This window comes from Erpetoichthys calabaricus, chromosome 3, assembly GCF_900747795.2.
Source record: "Erpetoichthys calabaricus chromosome 3, fErpCal1.3, whole genome shotgun sequence".
Lineage (NCBI taxonomy): Eukaryota > Metazoa > Chordata > Cladistia > Polypteriformes > Polypteridae > Erpetoichthys > Erpetoichthys calabaricus.
The window spans coordinates 260,528,061-260,552,591 of NC_041396.2; the positions used below are offsets into that span (position 1 = coordinate 260,528,061).

Here is a 24,531-nt window from a genome sequence, read left to right on the forward strand (position 1 = left end):
TAACGTTTAAAAAAAAATTTTTTTTTGAATGCAACGCGATGTACCGGTCGATCGCGATCGACGCATTGGGCATGATCATGATCTGCTTACAAGTTGCTCATTATTTCTTAAGAGACTCAGGTGAAAACAGTGTCTTCCATGAATGTGATTGTCTATCCCACAAAAAGCAACGCAAAGAGAAATAAGACACAAACCGCACTGGCACTTTCTACAGACAATGTTCAAAAGATAAACAAACAAAATTGTCAGTGATTGCTTAAACAAAGTAAATGCAGTCATTTTTTTCTTTTTTTCCCTAGAGGCCAGAGGACCTTATATCCCTTTGTCTATTTTTTACAGTAAATAAACTGAAGCATTGTGAAACTAAGTGTTTTACAAATGAAACAAGTGTATTAAATGTTACTTTGTTGAGGTATTTTAAGTATTTTGTGTATTATGATCAATTATTAGTAGACAACATTTTTCAAAGTAAAAAAAGTGTAAAGCGAGTTTGTTTATTTATGAAACTATTTAGTTAACCCGCACCGAACAAAAATATGAAGCAAAGAAGCATACACTATAGTTGGCTCAGTCGCTTGATGAAAACTACCAATCTTTAAAATGGTTGTGTTTAACACAGAAGATGCCGACCTTTTAACTAATGACTAATAACAATATGGGTTAATAATTTAGAAACACGCATAGACTGATCCTAAAAAGTTACATGCAAAAACAGATCTGTAAAATCCCACAAAAGTGTCCAGCACGTCTTAAGTAACATGAAGCCAAAGTTAGTGCGAGGTAAAACCAACAACCGCTCTTTTTACATTCGATTGCCGTTTTTCTGTCTTGCCTTCCAAGATTTTGTATACATTCGAATTATGTTAGAATAGTGATATTATATCCGACAGCCCATGTTATTTACTTAAAACAATGTTGTAAAGATCTCCAGAGAGCTTCTTTTTTTTTTTTTTTTTTTTTTTTTTTTTTTTAAACTCACCTCTGTTGTCATCTGGCTGTTTTCCCGAGGCATCAATGTGTTCTCTTCAAGAATTTCGTTGTACATTTCGAAGAGCGTGCAAGCCACTTCATCATTTCTCTTGGCCCTTTTCTGTTGTGGACCATCTATCTGTGATTCAGTCGTCTGCATTTCGTTCGTTGCAAGTTCCACCTGAGCTTGCAACATTTTGAATGCCAGTGATTTTACATCTGCATCGAAATAGCGGTCTTTGTATCTCGGGTCTACAATAGTGGCAACACAGTACATGGATTCTTTGTAAATCTCAATGAAACGATTGTTTACAGCCTCCAAGAGAGCACTTTTACTGGTTTTGACTCCGAAGTTAGTATGAGCGCTTTTAGTCAACAGTCGTTTTAAGGCATTAACTGAGGGAATAACGTTAGAAGCCAAGGCTTCAGACTGGCAAATTTCTTTGTCAGTTGTTCAAATGGAGCAAGGAGTGTGATTATGTTCTTGATCAAACCCCACTGATTAGGCGTTAGAGTTGCAGGTAACTCAAAATCGGAGGCATAAGCCCCAAGGGCTCTTTTCTGCTCCAGCAAGCTTTGCAGCATATAGAATGTGCTGCTCCATCTAGTCGAAACATCTTGCTGAAGCATTTTCGGCTGCATACCAAGTTCAGTTTGTATAGTTTTGAGACGCGAGTTGGCTAATTGTGAATGCTTAAAGTGACCAACTATTTTTCTGCCGATCGCTATTGTATCCGAGACGCTGCGCTGGGATAGTACGCCATCGTTCATGGCAAGCTGTAAAGTATGAGCCATACATGGCAAACTTGGGATCCCGCATTCCTCCATAGCCTTTGCAATGTTGCATGCATTGTCTCGTAATACTACATGAACATTCTCTTTGGGAATTTTCCATGTTTCAAACATTCTTTTAAACGCTACAGAGAGTGCAGCACCCGTGTGTGATCCAGAGCATTCTTGGGCGTGCAAGATTGCTTTCTGCAATTCAAACTTGCGGTCGATCCACTGAGCAGTTAAACTAAGCATACTAATAGCACTCATATCAGATGTCCATAGTTATGGCTGTGACATCTTCTGCAAGGAGTTTGTGCACATGACTTTCCACAACCGTATGCAACTCTGGAAGCACTATGTCCGAAAAATAACGGAAACTGGGTATCTGGTAACGGGGCTCAAGATACTCAAGCAGCCTTCGAAATCCTGTATCTTCTACCACAGAAAATGGCTGATCGTCCAGAGCAATAAATTAGATCACCTTTGCAGTAATTGTTTGAGCTTTAGGGTTATCTTTATCAAATTTCTTTGATTTTTCAAGTAACTGATCAACACATTCAGCAACTGCAGTTTTTGATTTTGTGTGTGGTGGCACAGGATTCTCCTCTTTTGCTCTGAGGAATTCTGTATATTTGTTGGGATGGCATGTCTTCAAGTGTGTAATTAAGTTGGTGGTATTGAAATTTCGCACTTTGGTCCCTCCGCGCAAAACATTATTCGAGCAAGTGTTGCAAATGGCATATTTTATGTCACTCTCACTCACTTTGAAAAACTTCCAAACCGCAGACATTTTCGCACAGTAGCCCAGCGTTGCCTAAACGTCCAGCACATCCGGAACACAGTGAATGCGTCATCAATATCGGTTCGAATTATCGGTCCAATTTAGTCATCGGTCCGATGCCGATAAAATTATTTTAACCCATTATCTGCTGATACAAATATAAATCCGATATTATCGTGCATCCCTAGATAAGATTAGTATGTTTCAAGTCAAAATTGTTTCTTCACAAATTGTATATATGCATTTGCCACACAAAATTATGTTCTAAAGCTAAGTGCTTTCCATAAATAAAAATAAAAAAAAATAAAAAATCTTGCTTTACAATGGAGGGTGGTGGGAATAGAGGGAAAACTGTTCAATTAATTTTTCAAGCCAAGACAGATTTCATGCTGCACCATATACCTGTATACAAATTAAGTTATCCAACATTACACCAAATTTTCAGAGGATACTAGAATCTAAGAAGCAGCTGCATTCTTCTCTTTAAAGTTTATGCTTTGTTTTTTTCTAAATATTTTTTATATAGACGAGTAATATACATTTGTTTTTTGTTTTTTTTAAGTTTTGCTTACTATTTTGTTTGTTAATAGTGAAAGTGTGTGTGTGTTACTTATTTACATTATTGTTTAATTTTATAATAATTTTATACTTGATTTTGTTTTTATGATTGTTAACTTTTGTTTTCCACTCATTTGTTTTGCGACACTGAATAAGTTCTGTCACTAAAATTTGTTTTATTTGATTGCTTATTAAAATTAGTCAGGTGGGAATCATAAGGGTTCGGTTATCTTTGGAAAATCTTAATACAGTTTCGTGACAAAAATTTAGGAACCAGTGGTCCATACAAATAGGTGAGGACATAGTCTATTGCATCATTTCAGTTTACTACTCTTCTGTTCCTCAGTAGGGTATTTCCTTATGAAAAATTTGGAATACTGAAAACATCCATAATTACAACATTATCTTTTTTCATATTGTTTGATTTGTCAAAGTTAGGTCCCAGGTAACAATCTTACATCAATACATTTTACTCAGCAATTTAGGCTGTTTGTGTGTTTTCTGTGTTGATCATTTTTGGTTGAACACTATTTCTGGCATAAAGAACCATGCCTTCACTACCTCCTACCTATGCCATATGTAGCCTTAAAAATTTATAGTCACAAAAAATATTGTCATCATTTTGATTAAACGATCACTTTATAATTCCTACAGTGTCTCAAACCCAAACAGTGCCATCTTCTTTTCTTCAGTTCATGCATTCTAGGTCAAAGTAACTAATATATTTGCACCCATTTCCTTGAAGATAAAATTCAACTCCTCAGTAACAACACTTTTCTGGTAGAAGGATTTCTTGAAGATGAATAAAATTCACTACACAGAATGCCTTCACCCATATAACTTTTATTAGACTAATATCTGAAGATGCACCCATCTCTCTTCAATCCTAAAAAATATAGATAAAAGTAAGCAATTTGTCTTTGGCCTTGAATTTGATTGGGGTTCCACCTCAATCCCCCTTTTCCCCCTAAACATAGGTGTCTATTACTGCATAGCATTATTCACACAACAGTAACAATGGGAGGGACAAGGGAAATAAAGTGGCATCTTTGATGGTGGTGTTGCTCTAATGCTATGTACTCAATATCACTTTAAAAGCCTCCTTATAAGTTCTTCTCTTGTTTTTTCTGTCTTTTGAATTTTGTTTTCATATTTAGATAGCATTGTCGTCTTAAGTCCAGTCATATGAATTCAGTATTTACAATCTTTTGGCATTTCTTTTTTTTTTTTTTTTTTTTTAACAGAATGGTGGACTTAAATAAGATTTTTTTTTAATCCAGAAGGCCATACTACTTGTACTTTCATCTTGATACACTTCCTCACAAAGACACACAAACAGATACGCTTGACAGAAAATTCTCACCTATCACTCTTCACTTATGAAGCAATTCTGGCTAGAAGGCTTTACTGAGAAGAAAACTGAAGGTACATTAGACTAAGATTATTTGCAAACTCTCAAAGGTTGTTTGACAAGGTATATGAACTTCAAATTATGTATTATAACTAATAGAGCTCCAATTGCACAAACAAGTGGCAAACCTTCTCTTTCTTTAATGTGAAAAACCTAAAACTATGGTAGGCTGTTTTTGATCACAATTACTACATATATTGCAGAACTTACTGAACAACTCTCCAACAACTCTTTGACATATTTTAGAAAACAAGTGCTAAACCTCCTGAATGATTTGTCACAGTTTAACTTAATGTAGCTGCTGTTTATGTGCCAATATTTCTTTGTCCTCCTTTCATTAATGAGCCTAAGTGTGATTTGCCATAGTCTATATTGTATTGTGTTTACTCGTGGAAGGGATTTCAAGGACTGCAGCATTTTGCAGGCCTTCATCTCTTGATCTCTAAATTTCAGAAGATTGAGATTTTTTTGTACAAGCCCTAGTAGTGTCACTACAGTTTTCACATGTACATTCGGACTGGGTGCAGTCCTGAAAGACATACTTGATAGCATCAGTATCTGGCTACAGGCTTGAGAAACATACTTTTCATTCTCATTTTGATCCCCTTTCCTTTAATTTCCACTTTTAGTGGTTACCTTAGTTGGAAATAGTTGCAAGTATTACTTTTTTGGGTAAGCAGTATTTTTTCTCGTTTGCCTTTCTGAGGTAAAGAAAAACTGCACCCATTTCTCAGAAAGTGCTTAAATACTATAGATTTCTAATAGTATCGAAAAAAATGACAGCTATGTTTTTATCTTTACAATTACTAATTAATCACAGCAGCCATTCTTGCTGTGAGGTGGCCCCAAACTTCTTTAAATATTTTTGCAGAAGCTACTAAATATCTTCCAAAAAACCAAACCAGTTTACATACCAAAAATGCAAACAAGTCCTTGAAGCATACAGTCCAGATCAATAATTGTTAATGATGCAACTTCAAGAAGAAATGCACAGGTAGATTACATAAAGCCGTTGTCATTAATGCTTTAAAAAGTTACATTTTGACATAGCTTACCTTTTGGAGACTGCAAGAATAAAATAAACCAAGTGGGGATTTCATAAGAACAAGCTCTGGGAGAAACGGTGTGATGGCAAATGAGGGGAATTTAATAGAATAAATAAATAAATAATCAAGAAACTAATTAACATACCAAGTTTGACCTCTGCATTCTCAGTCAGTAGCACATTTTGCCCTTTGATATCTCTGTGAATTACTTTGTGGGTGTGGAGGTGTGAAAGACCCTAAAACATAATAAAGAGATATTAGTATCAGAAAATAAATGATTTCTCGTTATTTCTGCAAGATATGTTTATTTCCAAAATATTAAAGTCAAACAGGCATTATTCAAGAAAGCAGATCCAGGTTTTACTTTTTTGGAGAAAAAAAAAAGAGAAAAGTAAACAAATGAAGGGTAAGTGCTTCCACTTCCATACTGACATACTACTTTCAAAAACTTGACAACGGATAAACTTTTTTAATATTTAAAATAGAAAGCTTCTGCTTTCTAACTTTTTCCTCAAAAAATAGTATGAAACACACAATGCAGAGTAATAACGGGCATAAACATAGCTGTTGCTGAATCCACATATATTGATACTGGCTTTTCATTTAGTACTCTCATTATAGTACTGTTTTTACCAGGTATTAAATACAGTAAACATTTATATTTTATTCACTGTCAGATATATGAAAAATAATCTATTGCTGTTATATTCATATGTTCTTTTTCAAGTTTACAACAAAAAGGTTATTTTTAAGATTATTAAATTGAGATTATATTTTATAGTACCATGAAAAAGTATTCAGCTTTTTTTCACATAAATGATTGTCACAACCCGAGATTCTAATCTGTTTGATAAGATAAATCAAAACAGAAAACTCCAGTATTTGTCCAAAAAAGAAACATAAACAATTTCCCCAATTTTAATTTCGTAATATCAAGAATTTGGAATTATTTATCACCCTCATTTAGTGCTAGACTGAACCACCTCTGACAGCATTTATAGAAAGTAGTCTAGCAGAGCAAGGGGGTGACATATAGATCCTATCAACCTACTCTTTTCCAGCAAATGTCTGTATACTTTGCACAAAGTGACAGAGCAAAATTTGTCTTTTCCTCCTTGAGAAATTGCTCAACGTGTGCCAGGTTAATTGGTGAGTAACAGTGGACAGGACTGTGACTAGACTATTCAAGGACATCCACTTTATTTCAAGACACTGTACTGATGCTGTTACACCATACATTGAGTTATTGTCCTGTTAATAATAGTAATAAGCTTTCTAGTAGAAATGATGCCCAGACTGTCAGTGCCTTAGGCTGAAACGCATCCCCACAACATGATGTTGCCATCACCACATTTTTTACAAATCATGGCATACCTGGCTGATGTGGAGTATTAGATTTATGCCGCACATACCACTTATTGTTCAAACTAAAATGTTCCATTTTAGTCTCCCCAGACCAAAATGTTATGCAACATCACTGCAGTATCTTTCAAGTGATATTTTGCAAATTCTTTATGGGTAGTAACTCTCCAACCCCATTGTTTTCTTTTCCATAAAGAATGTTTTCAGCTGTGTGATGTTTGAGGGGTGTTTTGCATGCATAGCCCATTGGCATACCCCCCCCATCTTAAGGGAACTCGTACTCGGGCTTTGACATGGCTATTCCAGAGCTCTCCATTTCTTTCTTTTTGCCATTCCTTGCTAGATTAATTGGTATTATCAAGGTAATCGTTATGTTTCAAGGTCCACTTTTGGTTTAGCTTCAGTCTAACAGGTGGACTCAAATTATCCTCAAGCACCTTCTGCTTCTGGTACAAGGAAGATTCCTAGTAGATAAAATGATGATGAGCTGTTCAGGCTCTGATCCAACAAAGCAGTCCCACACCATAGCATTTCCACTATCATGCTTTAAAACTGTTATCAAGTTCTTCTGATCAAAAGCCATGTTAGGTTTCGCCAAACATGTCCACTGGTACAGAGGCCAAAAATCTCTACCTTGTCTTGTCTGTTCAGAGAACATTGCACCAGAAGTCCCGGTCTTTCCCTAGTTGTTCATGGGCAAACTTTACTCTTGCCCTGTTGCTGTTTCTGGACAGAACAGGTTTCTGCCTGGCAAACCTCTCATGTAGATCTAATTTGTGCAGCCTCCTATTAATGGTAGACTAATGCCATTTGAAATCAACAGTAACAAGAACTACCTGCATGTCTTGTGATGAAATTCCAGGGTCTTAAGACTTCTTTAAGCATCTTGCATTCTGCTTTTGGGGAAAACTAGTTGGGCCAGCCTGGCCTCGACAACTTGGCAGTTGTCTGAAATCTTCTACTCATGTAAGATGATATTCAGGACTATGGATTGGTTGATTTCTATTTTTTTGGAGTCCCTTTAAATCCCAGACTAACAGGTATCTATCCCCTTCTATCTGAAGGCCTTGTATAGCTATTTCCATTTAGGCATGATGATAACACACGCTTCAACAAAGAGAAAACCAAATTAAATGCCTGAGGTTTAAATAAGATCAGCTTCTTCCAAAATCCTTTTGAATAATGTTCTAATCATTACTACCTGATTCTAATTTTAGGTGTATGAGGTAGTGATAAATGTAGGAGAATACTTATCTTTTCCACATGCAAAATTTGCACTTATGCATATATAAATTATACAATAGACTACACAATGCAAATGTGGCATGTTTGTTATATTTTTCTATACTTAGTATTTAAATGAAGATCAAATCTTTATGACCACATTTGTTTTATTAAAAAAAAAAAAAAATGTTTTTCTCGCCCATTACTTAAAAGAACTTCTTATTGCCTATGTAAACTGCAGTCACAAATTGTAGGACTTCTTAAAAACCTAATGATATGCAAAACCACTGGAAAATGTAGAGCCTTTAGTTAAAAAGAAATTAACTTCGAAATTAACTCCTTTTTCTGAAACAGATCATCCTCATGCTAAAGAGCTCAGTACGACAGCACCCTAGCTTTGAGCGAAGGCACATTTAAGCCTCATTAACATGATAGGTGATGTTCAGGAACCTTGACAGTTCCTCAGTTACTTGGCTCTTTAATAACCTAAACTTAGTAACACCTTCCACAACAACCTAATTAATGTCAACAAGTTAATGAATCACTCCAAGTCTCAGATATTCCAGTTAGCTTTTTTTGTTGAATCCATAGTGACTGACAGGTGGTCATTAAACAGATTGACATTAAACATTCAGCAGGGGCAACAATGAAAGTTTACTAAATAAAATCCTAAAAATGGACTTTGTCTATAAAAATTTTCCGTAATAAAATAAGTTCAGGTTTGTCATATTTAAACAATATTTTAAAATCCCTATTGCACCAAAACTCTGGAACACGTTACCAATAGAGTAGTCTCGCAGAAGCCAAACGTATAACAAATGTCCGGAGACAACCATGAGTGAATTTTGCTTAAAACTGAGTGTGTACTATTAGAAGGGTCACTGAGTGTCACATTTCTAAACCAATCCACCACCTCACAAAAATGGCACACAAAAGAGGGGCAATAACTTTGAACTGCAAAGATCAGAGATCCTCTCATTACCCTTGTCCGACAGACAACAAACTTGTTTACAATGAATCATCTATAGTCAAAAAGTCTTGTTAAAAACCCTATTAGACATATACAGTAAATGTGTGTTGTGTGTGCAGATAGCACATTGCGCATTTTAAAAATAAACAACCTGTTGGAAGGGAAGAATCTTCTATAACAGTAGATTATTCACTGGTATTTAAGACAAATGAATAAATGACAAATGCGAACGATATTTTGTTTCAGGTGCTACATGTGCTCTGTTATTCAACATTAAGACGAAAGTGTAAGAGTTGAAGTAAGCTTGAAAGAACTGCCAGCTATATTCATGAAAATATGAAACACAAAATATGGATTTGAATTAAATGGTGCGTCACACTTCATAAAAACAACTACCATTAAAACAGCTGATAACAAAAAGCCACAGAAGATGCTTATTTGTACTACTCAAAACACCCGAACTAACAAACCTACCTAACACCAGTAGATGCACAGAAGAGGCTACACAACATCCACCTTCTGACTGTACGTTAAATGAATAACTAAAATATAACATTATTGTTTAATTAAAAATGCAAACATGCCGTGACAAAACAGTTGCAGTGTTTTAAAATGTTGTATATCCATTGACCTCAATGCATATCTAAAGTAACTGTGTCTATGTCAAATAGTGATGCAATAGTTAAAATGACAGAAAGAAATACTAGACAGTGGCACTTCTCAAAACCTGTGGAGCCCAGTAACTGTGGAGGTCTAGATCTGTCTGTCTGTCTGTCTGGTCTCAGCGCTTACTGCAACATACAAATTAATTATTAAGCTTCAGTTACTTTGTGCTAATGAGCTCCTGAATCGACAGGAGCAATTTTAGCTTTTTATTTAGTCTCAACATCAAGTGTTTTGTTCAGTCTTTTCTTCTATGTCTTTTGCTCTCTCCCTGAAACCCAACAGGCAGTTTAAAAATGGGAGAAACTGGGGGCAGGTATTTTAGAAAGACCACCGTTGCACTGCAGGATGTGTACTTTCATTTGAGAATCATGTCTGCTTTGGAGTTTTGATTGAACTGAATATTTCAAATAACACAAATGAAAATGTCATGAATAAAAATGAAACCTTTAATCCAATATTCTGTCGCACAACCTTTGAAGGCAATCACTGCAAACAAGCGATTCCTGTAGCTCTCAATGAGACATATGTGCCTATCCACAGGTAGTTATTGAGGAAACTGTTCCAGCTGTATAAGCTTTGAAGGGTACCTTCTCCAGACTGCATGTTTCAGTTCTTTCCACAGATCTTTGACTAAGGCACTGCTTTCTGACACTAGGCAGTACATTTCGCTCCAGAACATCTTGATAGTCTTGAGATTTAATCATTCCCTGCGCAGACTCAGCAAAGCGGCCTCAAAACATAACCGAGCCTCCTCCATATTTCACAGTAGGTATGATGTTCTTTACTTTGAAAGCATCATTTATTTTTTATTTATGGACATACAGCTGATGTGTCTTGCCAAAAAGCTCTAGTTTTCTCTCATCTGTCCAAAAGACATTCTCACAGAAGCATTGTGGATTGTCGATGTGCATTTTAGCAATTTCCAGTCTGACTTTGTGATTTTCTTTCAACAGTGGCATCCTCCTGGGTCTTCTTCCATTAAGCTCATGGTCACTCAAAAAGTGATGGACAGTGTGATCAGACACTGATGAACCTTGATCTTGGAGTTCAGCTTGAATCTCTTTCTAAGTTGTCTTTAGCTTTATCTAATATACTCACTATCCTTCTGCTAATTTTAGGGTCCATTTTCCACTTATGGAAGCATCCAGGGTGGCTACATTATTATCTATTTAACTATTATATATATATATATATATATATATATATACACACACATACATACACACACATTGTAAGAAAGGTGCTATATTGTGCCTGGCCCAACAGAAATTGGACACGGGAGGCACGTATAAAAATAAACTTTTACTTTTCTTCAGCTGGAAGGCACGTCTTCTCCGTAATCCCCACAGCCACAACACAGTCCCAAGCACCAAAACCACACTACAACATTCCTCTGTCTCTTCCACCACCACTCCTCCACAAGCTTTGCCCTCCTCCTCCTGACTCTGGCTGTTGATTGGTGGTTCCTGGCTCCTTTTATGGCCCACCTGGAAGTGCTCCAGGTGCTTGATCACCTGTTTCTGGTTGCACTCCCGGGTGGGGCTGAAGATTAGTCCAGCTGGGCTCAGAGACCCATGCTGCGCCCCCTGGCAGCCACCCTAGATCCCAACAGGGCTGTGGAGAACTCCATCTCCCATGAAGCCGTGAGAGAGACTGAGGCACCGCTCCAATCCAGGGGGGCGGCCATCCAGCGTCCAGGGGGAGGTACTGCACCATCCAGGGCTGCTCCCCCTGAATACCCATCGAAGGGGCCAGGACCCAGCCGTCCGCCACAACACACACACACATTCTGGGTGTAGTATTCCTTTAATACTATTTCAATTCTGGCAGCTATTGCAGGCTTATCAAGGAGGTAATTGTTAATTTACTACAAAAAATGGTAGACTCGCTTTCAATTAACAATGCAAGAGAATTGGTGGGAAAAAAAAATTAGTAGGCCACAAATTTTTTTTTTGGTTTGAACTAAAAAAAAAAAAAAAAAAAAAAACCCACAGCAAAAGTATGGATTTTTTCTGTTTTCTCAAATGTTAAAACCATATGAGGCAAAAAGTATGCAAATGAAAGATGGAAACTCAAACAAACAAGAGTGTTGCCTCCAGCTAAGGAAGAAATCCCAGTATAGGACAAAGAATGAAATTAGCACCAAATTTTGCCAATTAGATTTCAAGATTGACACTGCTATAAATTCAAGAAACTAACCATCCAAATGACCTTAGAAGTGACTCATTTGTCAGAGCACCACCAGGTATTTTTGTGGCAAAATTAACTGAAAGTACACTGAAGATGGAAACCACAAAGAACCAGTTCAGAAAGAGGTTTTTTTTACAATATGGAGCAGATATCAGAACTAGCAGTAACAGTCTTAAAATATAAAACAGGCAGCATTTATAGGTACATGAAACTCACCCGCAAGATCTCTCTGCATATGTAAGCAATCCAGTCTTCTTTGAGTGTATTGCCTTTTGTGTTTTTAACTAGGTCAGTGACTGAACCAGCACCACAGAATTCCATGACCAACTACAAAACAATGAAAACCCATGTGAATATACAGTTAATTATAAAATTCATTCATTAACAAAAAAAAAAAAAAAGTACAGTGTGTCATATGGCAAAACAAAATTAGACACTTTTATTCTAAAAGCAACTAATGTGGAGATGTATGGAATGCATACTCCATTTGGACATACCCAAAGCTGGTCATCATTCCCAGGAGGGCTCTTTTTAACAAATGCCCCATAATAAGTAGCAATGTTTCTGTGATGAGAGTACTTCTTCAGCATATTAATTTCTTGCTTAATCTCCTCTTCCTCATCTTCGGTTACATCCATAACCTTAATGGCTGCCAACTGCCCAGTCTTGACATGACGCCCCTAGATGAAGCAAAAGAATAATTTAAGTGCATGCAAACGGTAAATATTCTGAGCAGTCATTTTAACTTCCCTGGTCCTTCCCAGTTAACTAATCACTTAATCAGTTACCCATTATAGGTGGACGAAATGTTATTTAAAGAAGGTGTAAAAGGTTATGTATGTATTTATGTATGTGTGTTCATAATCTATGGAAAAATATAAAAAACCTAAGAGTTGGAAGGGTTTTAAATACTGCATGCTCATCATCAGACATCCCAAATCAGAAAAAGAAGCCCTACTGTGGTTTTCACACACAGTCCAGCTGTCAATGTGTGAAGATGCATCTCAAAAAACATCCATCTAACAGATCATTCATATCGGGCCAACTGAGGCTGACATAAGCTGAGCAGCAATAACACAGTCAGGCAACAGCAGACTCAACAAAAACAACATTGTGTATTTGTAGCTGCCTAAGGAACGCAAGCATTGGAAGACTGAAAACCCATTTCCTGTTCTGAAGAATCACAGTGGCTGCCAGCTCCCAGCAAAGACAACACAAGTTTTTCCTTTAGGTAGGAGTGTAATGATATGGGTATGCATTTACCTGCCACAGTCCCCCATTAATCAAGAAATTTAGGCTATTTTAAAGGAATAAAGGTACACATTCGTAATAAAACTGTTACTCTGTGAACAAAGTACTCATGGAAAATGCTTACTGTTTTCCCCATTATTCTTCAGATATTGAAGAGGAATATCAGTGTGATTACTTTTATTTTATATACAGCAGGCATTGCATGCATTTTATATTTTTAGTTACCCACTTTTATTAGGATTTGTTTAACAAATAAAAAAGTATCGCTTCAAAAAGTGCTGGGGCAACTTACTCTCAATGGAATCTATGAATCTGGTTAGCTTGTAGGTTTTGAAAGGAGCCAGGATGGCACCTTGTTTAATTGCACTTTAAGTACAGAACAGTGTGTCTCCTGGCATAGATGTGGCTGCAACATATATACATGCCATATTCTTGCTTTGTCACCCTGCAATCACACAACATTGTCTTGCATTGGGGGTTTCACAGTCTTTCTTACAGCGCACTTACGGAAGCAATCCTATTTTATTTAACAAAGCAGATAAATACATTCCATTATGTTTTGGAAAGTTTGCTGCACTTGTATCAGAACACAATAAATACATCAAAAATATTAAAAATGTGTTAAGTCAACCTCTATATAAAGCACAACCTCTGTTTCTTTATTTGCTGTTGATCCACAGCTTTATTTTTCAAGGCATTGACTTGAAATTTGTCACAGTATTATAGTACTTCTTACCATAGTTATTTTTTAATATATACTTCCCAGGGGAGGTAAGGGTGGTTCAGGAACAAGGCAAGACTCAAGAAATACTACAGTGCAATCCAAAAAGCACCAGGCAGATTGTGATTTGATTGTTAACCCACTTGTCAGTAGTATGTGGGGCCATATCATCAGTAGAATTAATTACTGTAATTCTAGATTATTTTACCAGAAAGAAACCAATAATATTGTACCCAAAGAAACTATCCAAAACTAACAATAGTTACATACTAAACACAGTAAAGGTAATAAATTTTAGTAATATATAATATATAATTTATGTTTCCATCTTTCCACTTTCTCACCCAAGCAGAGTAATCTGAATAGTATTATTAAATATATGAAAGGTGTTTTCTTTGGTCTTGTATTACAAATGGCTGCAGTTTAACACGCCAGCAATGGGCAATAGCATCTAATGCAAGAGGAGACAGACAACTATGTTTTATTTTCTTTGAGGAATTTGAAACAATTTAAATCAACTGTATCTTCTCATCCATGCACCTATAATGGATTATTATCATTAACACATTTTTTTTTATATTGCACCCAGCTGGGCACTTATTAGTACATGTCAAAAATAAATTCTCATGCCCAACATTCAAATAATGCCTTTTTACATTGTTACTAATGAAAATCTCACAATAATACAATGTTTTAAAATTGGGCTCATACCTTGTATACCTGGCCATATGTTCCATTTCCAACAACCTCTACTAGTTCAAAGATTCCAGCAGGGTCCTATAATGTCAAAAATAAAATCAAAATATCATCAATACAACAACAAATAATTCATATTTAAAATAGAAAACAACCTCAACAGAGAAATTCATACGATTATGGAGTATCTCTATCATTCTCTGTCCTATGCAATTTTATATGATTCACAAAAAAATGATTTTCGAGAGAGAAAAAGACAGCAGACCAAGAATGCTTTCAAAAAAAGTATTAATTTAACTTCTCTGAGAAAGAGTTAGAACATAATATTTCCAAAAATAAAATTTCAAGATTAGGAATTCTTGATACAGTGTTTTTGAATTCTTATACTTTAGTTGCCAATTCATTAAATACCCTAAATGTGACTCAATTACTGCATTCTTTAACAGAATAAAAAAATGGAATAAGGCTGGAAGACAGCTTTATATTCAGCCTTGAAATTTAGTTTTGATATGCATTCAAATTTTTTGCATAGATGAGAATTTTTACTACCTCACAGTGCATCCCTTCTTAGACAGTGTCTGCGTGCAGCAAATACCATATAAATACAACAAACAGGCAATCACAATATCACAAAGAATTAGAAAAATATGAGTAACATCTTTGTTGTGACAAATGAAAAGATGAAAAACAATCCTTGTCACAATGTCAAATTCCAAATCACAAGCTCTGTATCCTTAGATCAGCGTTTCCCAAACTCGGCCCTGGGGACCCCCTGTGGCTGCAGGTTTTTGTTCCAACCACATTCCTAATCAGTGACAACACCTGATAACACTGATCTCATTTAATTAGCTAGTATTTTTTTTCTTTTATTCGACATTCAGAAAAGCATAGCAGCATGATTTTTACATTTATAAGATATTTATAAATATTTCTGCTTTTGCTATAGATTTGAATGCTTAACTCTCTTTTGTTGATTTCATTATACTTTGCCCTTTTCCTGTGCAGTTTCCCCCCCTTCGTTGTATTTTAATAATGACAATTTAAAACGAGCAGATCAGACACCCAGGCAAACAACACTGAATAATCAAAGGCTGCAACTAGACCCACTAATTAGTAAATAATGGATTCAGTAAACAATTAGAACACCTTGAAAAGTAGAATGAAAATCAAGATGAAAATACATTACTCCTCTATAACTGCTTGGAACATTTTAATATTTTTTTTTTAGCATACTTAGTTTTCTAATTTCTATACTGTTCCCTAAACACAGTTCTTGGGAAATATCAGTTTACTTAATTACCCCAGGAGTTCAATTAAAAAGAAGAAGCTGGTTGGAACAAAAACCTGCAACCACAGGGGGTCCCCAGGACCGAGTTTGGGAAACACTGCAGATTATTAAGATTGGACAGATTTCTACAAATATCAATTCTAATGTAAGTTAAAAATAATGGCATTTTTCAAGAGATGTTAGGGCTTAAAACTATACAAAGAAACTGTCCTCAGGATAAAGGTGGAATTGTAGACAAAGTAGAGAAACTAGCACACAGTAGAAAAGAGAAATGGGTCTAAATTGCTAGTTAGATTTTTTTTTTTTGTTATTTGCACTGTTACTTGTTTATTTTTGACATATATTTGAACACATTTATGGATTTTGCCTCAGTTCTGGAAGTATTGTATACTAGACAAAGAGCCCGTTTCAACAACGTAAGACGAAACGGTCACGAGTTTGTGTCAGCAGTGTATGAAGAACAAATGATAAATAATGAAGAAGTTGTTTTGTAATGATTGCAGTCCGCTTTACTCATTACTGTACAGGCTTGTACTGTTAGTCGATGCATTTTCCAGGCCTATTAGTATAAAATTGAATGATGAATGTTCCAGTACAATATGGAATAGTAATAAGTATAAGCATGACAAACCTGATATACAGTGCATCCGGAAAGTATTCACAGCGCATCACTTTTTCCACATTTTGTTATGTTACAGCCTTATTCCAAAATGGATTAAATTCATTTTGTTCCTCAGAATTCTACACACAACACCCCATAATGACAACGTGAAAAAAGTTTACTTGAGGTTTTTGCAAATTTATTAAAAATAAAAAAAACTGAGAAAGCACATGTACATAAGTATTCACAGCCTTTGCTCAGTACTTTGTCGATGCACCTTTGGCAGCAATCACAGCCTCAAGTCTTGTTGAATATGATGCCAGAAGCTTGGCACACCTATCCTGGGCCAGTTTCGCCCATTCCTCTTTGCAGCACCTCTCAAGCTCCATCAGGTTGGATGGGAAGCGTCGGTGCACAGCCATTTTAAGATCTCTCCAGAGATGATCAATCGGATTCAAGTCTGGGCTCTGGCTGGGCCACTCAAGGACATTCACAGAGTTGTCCTGAAGCCACTCCTTGGATATCTTGGCTGTGTGCTTAGGGTCGTTGTCCTGCTGAAAGATGAACCGTCACCCCAGTCTGAGGTCAAGAGCGCTCTGGAGCAGGTTTTCATCCAGGATGTCTCTGTACATTGCTGTAGTCATCTTTCCCTTTATCCTGACTAGTCTCCCAGTCCCTGCCGCTGAAAAACATCCCCATAGCATGATGCTGCCACCACCATGTTTCACTGTAGGGATGGTGCCAGGTTTCCTCCAAACGTGACGTCTGGCATTCACACCAAAGAGTTCAATCTTTGTCTCATCAGACCAGAGAATTTTGTTTCTCATGGTCTGAGAGTCCTTCAGGTGCCTTTTGGCAAACTCCAGGTGGGCTGCCATGTGCCTTTTACTAAGGAGTGGCTTCCATCTGGCCACTCTACCATACAGGCCTGATTGGTGGATTGCTGCAGAGATGGTTGTCCTTCTGGAAGGTTGTCCTCTCTCCACAGAGGACCTCTGGAGCTCTGATAGAGTGACCATCGGGTTCTTGGTCACCTCCCTGACTAAGGCCCTTCTCCCCCGATCGCTCAATTTAGATGGCTGGCCAGCTCTAGGAAGAGTCCTGGTGGTTTCGAACTTCTTCCACTTACGGATGATGGAGGCCACTGTGCTCATTGGGACCTTCAAAGCAGCAGAAATTTTTCTGTAACCTTCCCCAGATTTGTGAGATAATCCTGTCTTGGAGGTCTACAGACAATTCCTTTGACTTCATGCTTGGTTTGTGCTCTGACATGAACTGTCAACTGTGGGACCTTATATAGACCGGTGTGTGCCTTTCCAAATCATGTCCAGTCAACTGAATTTACCACAGGTGGACTCCAATGAAGCTGCAGAAACATCTCAAGGATGATCAGGGGAAACAGGATGCACCTTGTGCTCAATTTCGAGCTTCATGGCAAAGGCTGTGAATACTTATGTACATGTGCTTTCTCAATTTTTTTATTTTTAATAAATTTGAAAAAACCTCAAGTAAACTTTTTTCACGTTGTCATTATGGGGTGTTGTGTGTAGAAGTCTGAGGAAAAAAATGAATTTAACCCATTTTGGAATAAGGCTGTAACATAACAAAATGTGGAAAAAGTGATGCGCTGTGAATACTTTCCGGATGCACTGTAGGTGTATTGAATGAATGCGTAACTGAATCAGAATGCGTAATTAGGCCTCGAGCTGTAGTCGAAATTGCCTTTCAGGCCTCTACAGCTTTAATCGGAGTCGCCTTTCTCTTTGAATTTTTGCAGCCGTAAATCCGCCACCTGCCGCAATGTTGGGGTTGGATGTCGGTCTCGTAAGGTTTTTCGGGCAGCTGCACAGAAGGCAACTGCGCATTCGGCTTCGGACATGCGCAGAAGGCAACTGCGCATTCGGCTTCGGACAGACATGAGTGAGTGAGTGAGAGGAGGCAGGCGAATTATGTATTATGATGAGCACTGTAAAATTAATATTTTTCTCCTATTCTGTGCACATAAGGTTCCTATGGCTGAATCATTCACTGAACCTGGAGGGAAAAGGCTTTGTGGCAGAGATCAACATATTTGAAGAAGACAAAAGCGGCCTTGGATGCCTAGTCATCATAATTTGACAATAATCCCCCATATTCATTCAATAAACTTAGAAATTTGGTGGTTGGGGAGGGGGGCAGTGGGCAGACACAAACTGCAATACCACTGTTATTTATGCTTTTGCCCAACAACTTTGCTACTGTTCTGTTCCCACCTACAAAAGGAAAACATGTTAATGTAAATGGTGGCACTAAGTTTAGGTTCTCTTTCCATAAAAAAACACTATACAAAATTTTCTCTTGATGTCTTATTTGCCTTATATCTTCATGAAAACAATATACAATAGGTCTAGGGATCAGCACAGACTTGCCGATTTAATACTACATTAATAGTTAGCTACGGATTCAATATGTTCAATTTATTCTTAGTACTATGGTTCAATTTTACAATTTTTTGGCTTATTTTTTGCTGAAAACTTTCTTCAACCATATTTTTTATTAAAGATGCAGTGTGCTTCTTTTGAGAAATAAAACAATAATGGAGAAAAACTTCCAAAAAGATTCCATTTCTAAAAAGTAAGGTCTTTCATTAAATTCTAGTTAATAAATGGGCATAGGAGCATTCACAAAATGCTAACCTATATATATCATGGACACTTTCACCAGAAAAAAAAGAAACTGTACCCTGTCAGAATCATTGTACATATACAGGATGTTTACAGGTAAGCCCCAAATATGTTATGTGTATGCTGTTAAAAACAAGCAGAGTATTTACATGTATGAATTAACTTTAAATACAATTTTTTTTAAATGAACATATTTAGTATGAATACTTTATATAAATTTAAACAAAAATGAGCTCCATAGCTTTAATTAGAATCAAATTTCATAAACAAAAACAAGGGTTTAGCTCGGGTGTGTTAATTCCCATACGAATAACATGCATAATAGCTGTCTGAAGCCTGTTCGAAGACAGACATCATTTATCCTAAGTTGTATGAAACTACTGAGACACAAGGCAGTACAGCCATGGAAATCCATCCATAGCACAATTTGAACAACTCAACCAATATTTTGGATTAACTGTTTTATTTCTGAATTTGACTGCAGATTTAAAGTGCTTCTACAGAGAAAGAAAAAAAAGTGTTGATGGTGTAATGTTCCTCGGGGTCCAGCGGATGGGACATAAGCAGAAACCACCATTTTCAATTGAAATGTACAGACAGAGGTGCCAGCAAAAATATGCAACAGACTTAATGTTAAGTTGCGTCCAGACCATGTTGGTTAGTCGGTTATTCACTATGCAGCAGGTTTTGCTTGTCCCAGCTTTATGTCAAGTGAGATGAACATGTGTATTAGTGGTGAGTGAGTCAGATCTTTGCCACTAGGGGACATTTGGCTTTTTATAGCTGCTCTTTAAAAAATAAATAATGGTTGGCATAATGATGTTGGTAGCTGTTGGGGGCCCAAAATAACATTATCACACATCTGCTAAATAATTTCTTCGTTAAAAGTACTCAATGTTAGTGTGCCAGAGAGATGTGCAGCATTGTTAATAACTGCACTCGGTTTAGTTTTAATTCTCTCCTTTGCTACTACGTCCAGGGATTCTAGAGTGCATCCCATAACTAAGTCTGCGATTTTAATTAGCTTGATGATTTGGCTGGCTTCCCTTTAAGTGAGGTTACCTGCCCAGTACACAACACCTTAGAAAATCACACTGGCCATCATAGAGTTGCAGAGGACATGTGTAGTACTGTATGTCACTAATACAGGAATGCAGTCCCCTAAGAAGTGTAGTTCAGTTCTCCTGTAACTTTTTACATTTAAAGTCAGTTTGTGCTTTAAAATTGAAATAAAGTGCTGCACAAACTTAAGAACAAACCTTTTCACTGTGACACAGGGAAGACCTTTATGGCACAGTAGCCGAAGCTAGAGTAAATGCATCCCATCAATGTGCAACAAAATATAAATTTATAATGTATGCCAGTATACAACAACAACATTTATTTATATACCGTATTTTCATATAAAGTAACTCAAAGTGCTACACGGTTCACCCATTTCTTTAATTACAAAACATACACTTTTATATTTTTTTCTTGATTTTTTCATCAAAATGGCTATCTAAAAATCAGTATCCTCATAAGTTGCAAATAGCAAATGAGTACAGAAATGATCAATAAGTACACATGAATGACAGACATTTAGGAAGTGTAGCACAATGACTAAATACAGTAATCAGACAGGAAACTACAAAATTTCCAAGTTCCATCTGTTTATTACAAGACCTTGAAAATTAGAATTGCAAATTAACTTAGCAGAAATATGTTGACGTACAGGAGAAAACTAGAAAACCTGGAGTAAATCCATACAGAAACAAACCATTTATTATTTATCATCAATACAAATAAATTCTGCCTTGAGCCAGTATCAAATCTATGTTTCAACATCTGTAAATTAACAGGTGATAATGTCAAATTAACATTTCTTCCTTTTTGTCCTGGGAAGAATTTAAGTACTAAAAACATGGTGGGGAAATAGCAAAAATAATCACTCTTTTTTAAAAGTAATCTTTCAGAGGCGACATTGCATTAGACTACTGCAACAACTAAATGTGGAAAATTCAGCAAACTAATTAGTATAAATCTGTTTGTGAATGACATATAGGAGTTATCTTTGACTCTAGCAGGTCATTTAAAGCATACAGTACAAAGTTGTCTAAATCATGTTTCTTTCATCTTAAAAATGTAGGGAAATTAAGGCGTTTTCCTGCGGTGGGCTGGCGCCTTGCCCAGGGTTTGTTTCCTGCCCTGTGCCCTGTGTTGGCTGGGATTGGCTCCAGCAGACCCCCCGTGACCCTGTGTTAGGATATAGCAGGTTGGATAATGGATGGATGGATGGATGGATAGATAAGGTGTTTTCTAAATAAGCAGGATTCTGAGAAATTAATTCATGCATTAATTTCAAGTAGGATTGACTACTGCAATGCGGTGTTCACTGGATGTTCAAACTGTTTTTATACAGCTTCCAGTTAATCCAAAATGCTGCTACAAGAATGATTACAAGAACAAGAAAATACAAACACATTACTCCAGTTCTTAAATTCTTACACTGGCTCCCAATTAAGTTTAGGGCAGATTTCAAAATCCTCCTTTTTAACATATAAAGCCTTAAATGGTCAAGGTCCAGCTTATTTGTCTGAACTTAAGATGATTTACAAACCAGAGCGCACATTAAGATCTCAAGATGCCGGTCTGCTTATGATTCCAAGGATTAATAAAATAACAGTGGGAGGTTGAGGTTTTAGTTACAGGGCCCCTAAACTGTGGAATGGTCTGTCTGCTACTATAAGAGATGCCCCTTCAGTCTCAGCTTTCAAATCCCGGCTGAAGACTCACTACTTCAGTTTAACATACCCAGACTAGAACTGCTGATTAACTGTACAGACTGCATCTGTGTTGTTAGTCATTATCACTAAAACATAATATGATGGTTATAATTATTTACTAACCCTCACCTATTGTGTTTCTTTTCTTGGTACTCAAATGTGGGACTTGGTGCCACTGCCAACCTGACAAGTTGTTTTGCCTGCCTAAAGTAAAGTCATCTCTGATTGAGAATCACAGGAATCATCGGGTAGTGGGATTTTGTCATCAGATTGGCTATCCCAGCAAAGACTTAGCTGTGGAATGGCCAATAGGGGGAGGCAGCTTGATGGCTAAGGTTTCCAGGACTCTGAACAAATCCAAATCGTATTATGTGATATAATCTAGTGTTAAATTCTACTCTGTATTTGTAAGATTTCAATTGCACTATTATACTGTACTGAGGATTACTTGTGTTCTGTTGTGTGTATTGTATTTACCCCCTGTTTTTTGACACCCACTGCATGCCCAACCTACCTAGAAAGCAGCCTCTCTTTGAACTGCCGTTCCCAAGGTTTCTTCCTTTTTTTTCCCCCCCTACAAGAGTTTTTTGGAAGGTTTTTCCCTCGTCGTCTTAGGGAGTCAAGGCTGGGAGGCTGTCAAAAGGCAGGGCTTGTTTAAGCCCATTGCAGCACTTCTTGTTTGATTTTGGGCTATATAAAAAACTATTGTACTGTATTGTATACAGTAATCCCTCGCTACTTCGCGGTTCACTTTTCGCGGATTCACGACTTCGCGGATTTTATATGTAAGCATATCCAAATATATAACGTGGATTTTTCACTGCTTCGCGGGTTTCTGCGGACAATGGGTCTTTTTACTTGCTTCTTAAGTTGGTTTGCCCAGTTGATTTCATACAAGAGATGCTATTGGCGGATGGCTGAGAAGCTACCCAATCAGAGCACGCAGTTAAGTTCCTGTGTGCTGCTGATTGGCTCAGTGACAGAGCATTGCATTAACCAGGAAGTCTCATCTCACTCATGCAGCATTAACGTGCTACTGCACAGAAGATGCAAATGATTGCAGAAAAGGTAAAAGTTTTGGATATGTTGAAGGAAGGGAACAGCTACACTGCTGGAGGACACCATTACAGCATAAATGAGTCCACGATTCTTTTTATCTAAAAAGGAGGAAAAGCATATAAGATCTACGGCCGCAGTGTCCTTTAGGCAGGGTGCAAAACGAGTTGCAAGTTGACGTGATAAGGCAGTAGTCTGGATGGAATCTGCTTTAGGAATCTTTGCAACAAGGTCGACGACATCATGACTGCCTACAAGCTGCTACGTGTACTTCGCCATACAGTAAGTGTAAACTTATCTACCGATTTCATATTGCTTAGCAGTCGTCCCTGTTATTAATAGAGTAAATGGTGGGTTGTAAACAATACAGGGAGGGTTTAAAAACGTCCAAATACACGTTAAATAATTAAATAAATATGGTATCTCTACTTCGCGGAAATTCAGTTATCGCGGTCAGCCTTGGAACCTATCTCCCGCGATAAGTGAGGGATTACTGTATACAGTGCCTTGTGAAAGCATTCATCCTCCTTAGTGTTAATCCTGTTTTGTCGCATTACACTCTGAAATTAAAATGCATTTTCCTTTGGATTTTAAATAATGGACTTAACAATATAGTCCAAATTGTTGAAGTGGACTGAAAATAAAATGCACTGTACATATACAGTATATGAAAGAAAGAAAAAAAAGTAAAAACTGAAAATTGTGAGTGCATATATATTCATTCCTATGAGACTGATAAATAAGATCTGGTCCAACCAATTAACTTCAGAAGTCACATGATTAGTTGTTCAGGGTCCACCTGTGTGCAATCAGGGGCACAAATCTGTCACATGTCGTCTATATAAATAGACCTTTTCTGAAAAGCCCACGACTCTGCAAAACCTCTAAGTAAGCAACATAAAGACCAAGAAGAACAGATCAGGGTCAGGTTATTAAAAAAAAATATCCTAAACTTTGAATATCCCATGGAGCAACATTAAACCCATTATAAGAAAATGGAAAAAATATGGCATCACTACAAACCTGGCAAGAGAAGTCCCCCACAAAAACTCACTGACCAGGCAAGGAGGACATTAATCAGAGATGCAACAAAGACCCCAAGGATAACAATGAAGGAGCTACAATGATCCACAGTGTACAGAAAAGGAGTTTATGGAATAGTGGCCAGAAAAAAGCAATTGCTTAAAGAAAAAAAAAAGAAAAAAAAAAAAAAAAACTTGTTTGGAGTTTGCCCAACAGCTTGTATCAGACTACCCAAACACGTGGAAAAAGGTTCTCTTGACAGATGAGACTAAAATTAAATTTTTTTGTCTATCGTGGTAAACGCCATGTATTGCACAAACCTAACACTTCCCATCTTCCCAAAAATACCATTCCTACAGTGAGGCATGGTGGTGACAGCATCATGTTGTGGGAATGTTGTCCACGCACAAGGTATGGACAGGAAAACTGGTGAGGATTTAACGAAAGATAGATTGCACTAAATACAGGGAAATTCTTGAGGATAACGTGTTTCAGTCTGCTAGAGAGATGAGAATA

General features: G+C 37.0%; 1 protein-coding gene across 4 annotated transcripts in view; it reads right to left on the bottom strand.

Annotated features, from left to right (window-relative positions):
- Positions 1-24,531, bottom strand: part of mink1 (misshapen-like kinase 1) — a 264,519-nt gene that overhangs the window by 146,375 nt on the left and 93,613 nt on the right. For all 4 annotated transcript variants that reach the window (XM_028798142.2, XM_051924055.1, XM_028798141.2 and 1 more), the window contains exons 2-5: positions 14,635-14,700; positions 12,449-12,631; positions 12,168-12,278; positions 5,685-5,775 (exon numbers count right to left, since the gene is read on the bottom strand). In XM_028798142.2, coding sequence (XP_028653975.1) covers positions 5,685-5,775; positions 12,168-12,278; positions 12,449-12,631; positions 14,635-14,700 — 451 coding nt within the window. The remainder of the gene's footprint in view (positions 1-5,684; positions 5,776-12,167; positions 12,279-12,448; positions 12,632-14,634; positions 14,701-24,531) is intronic.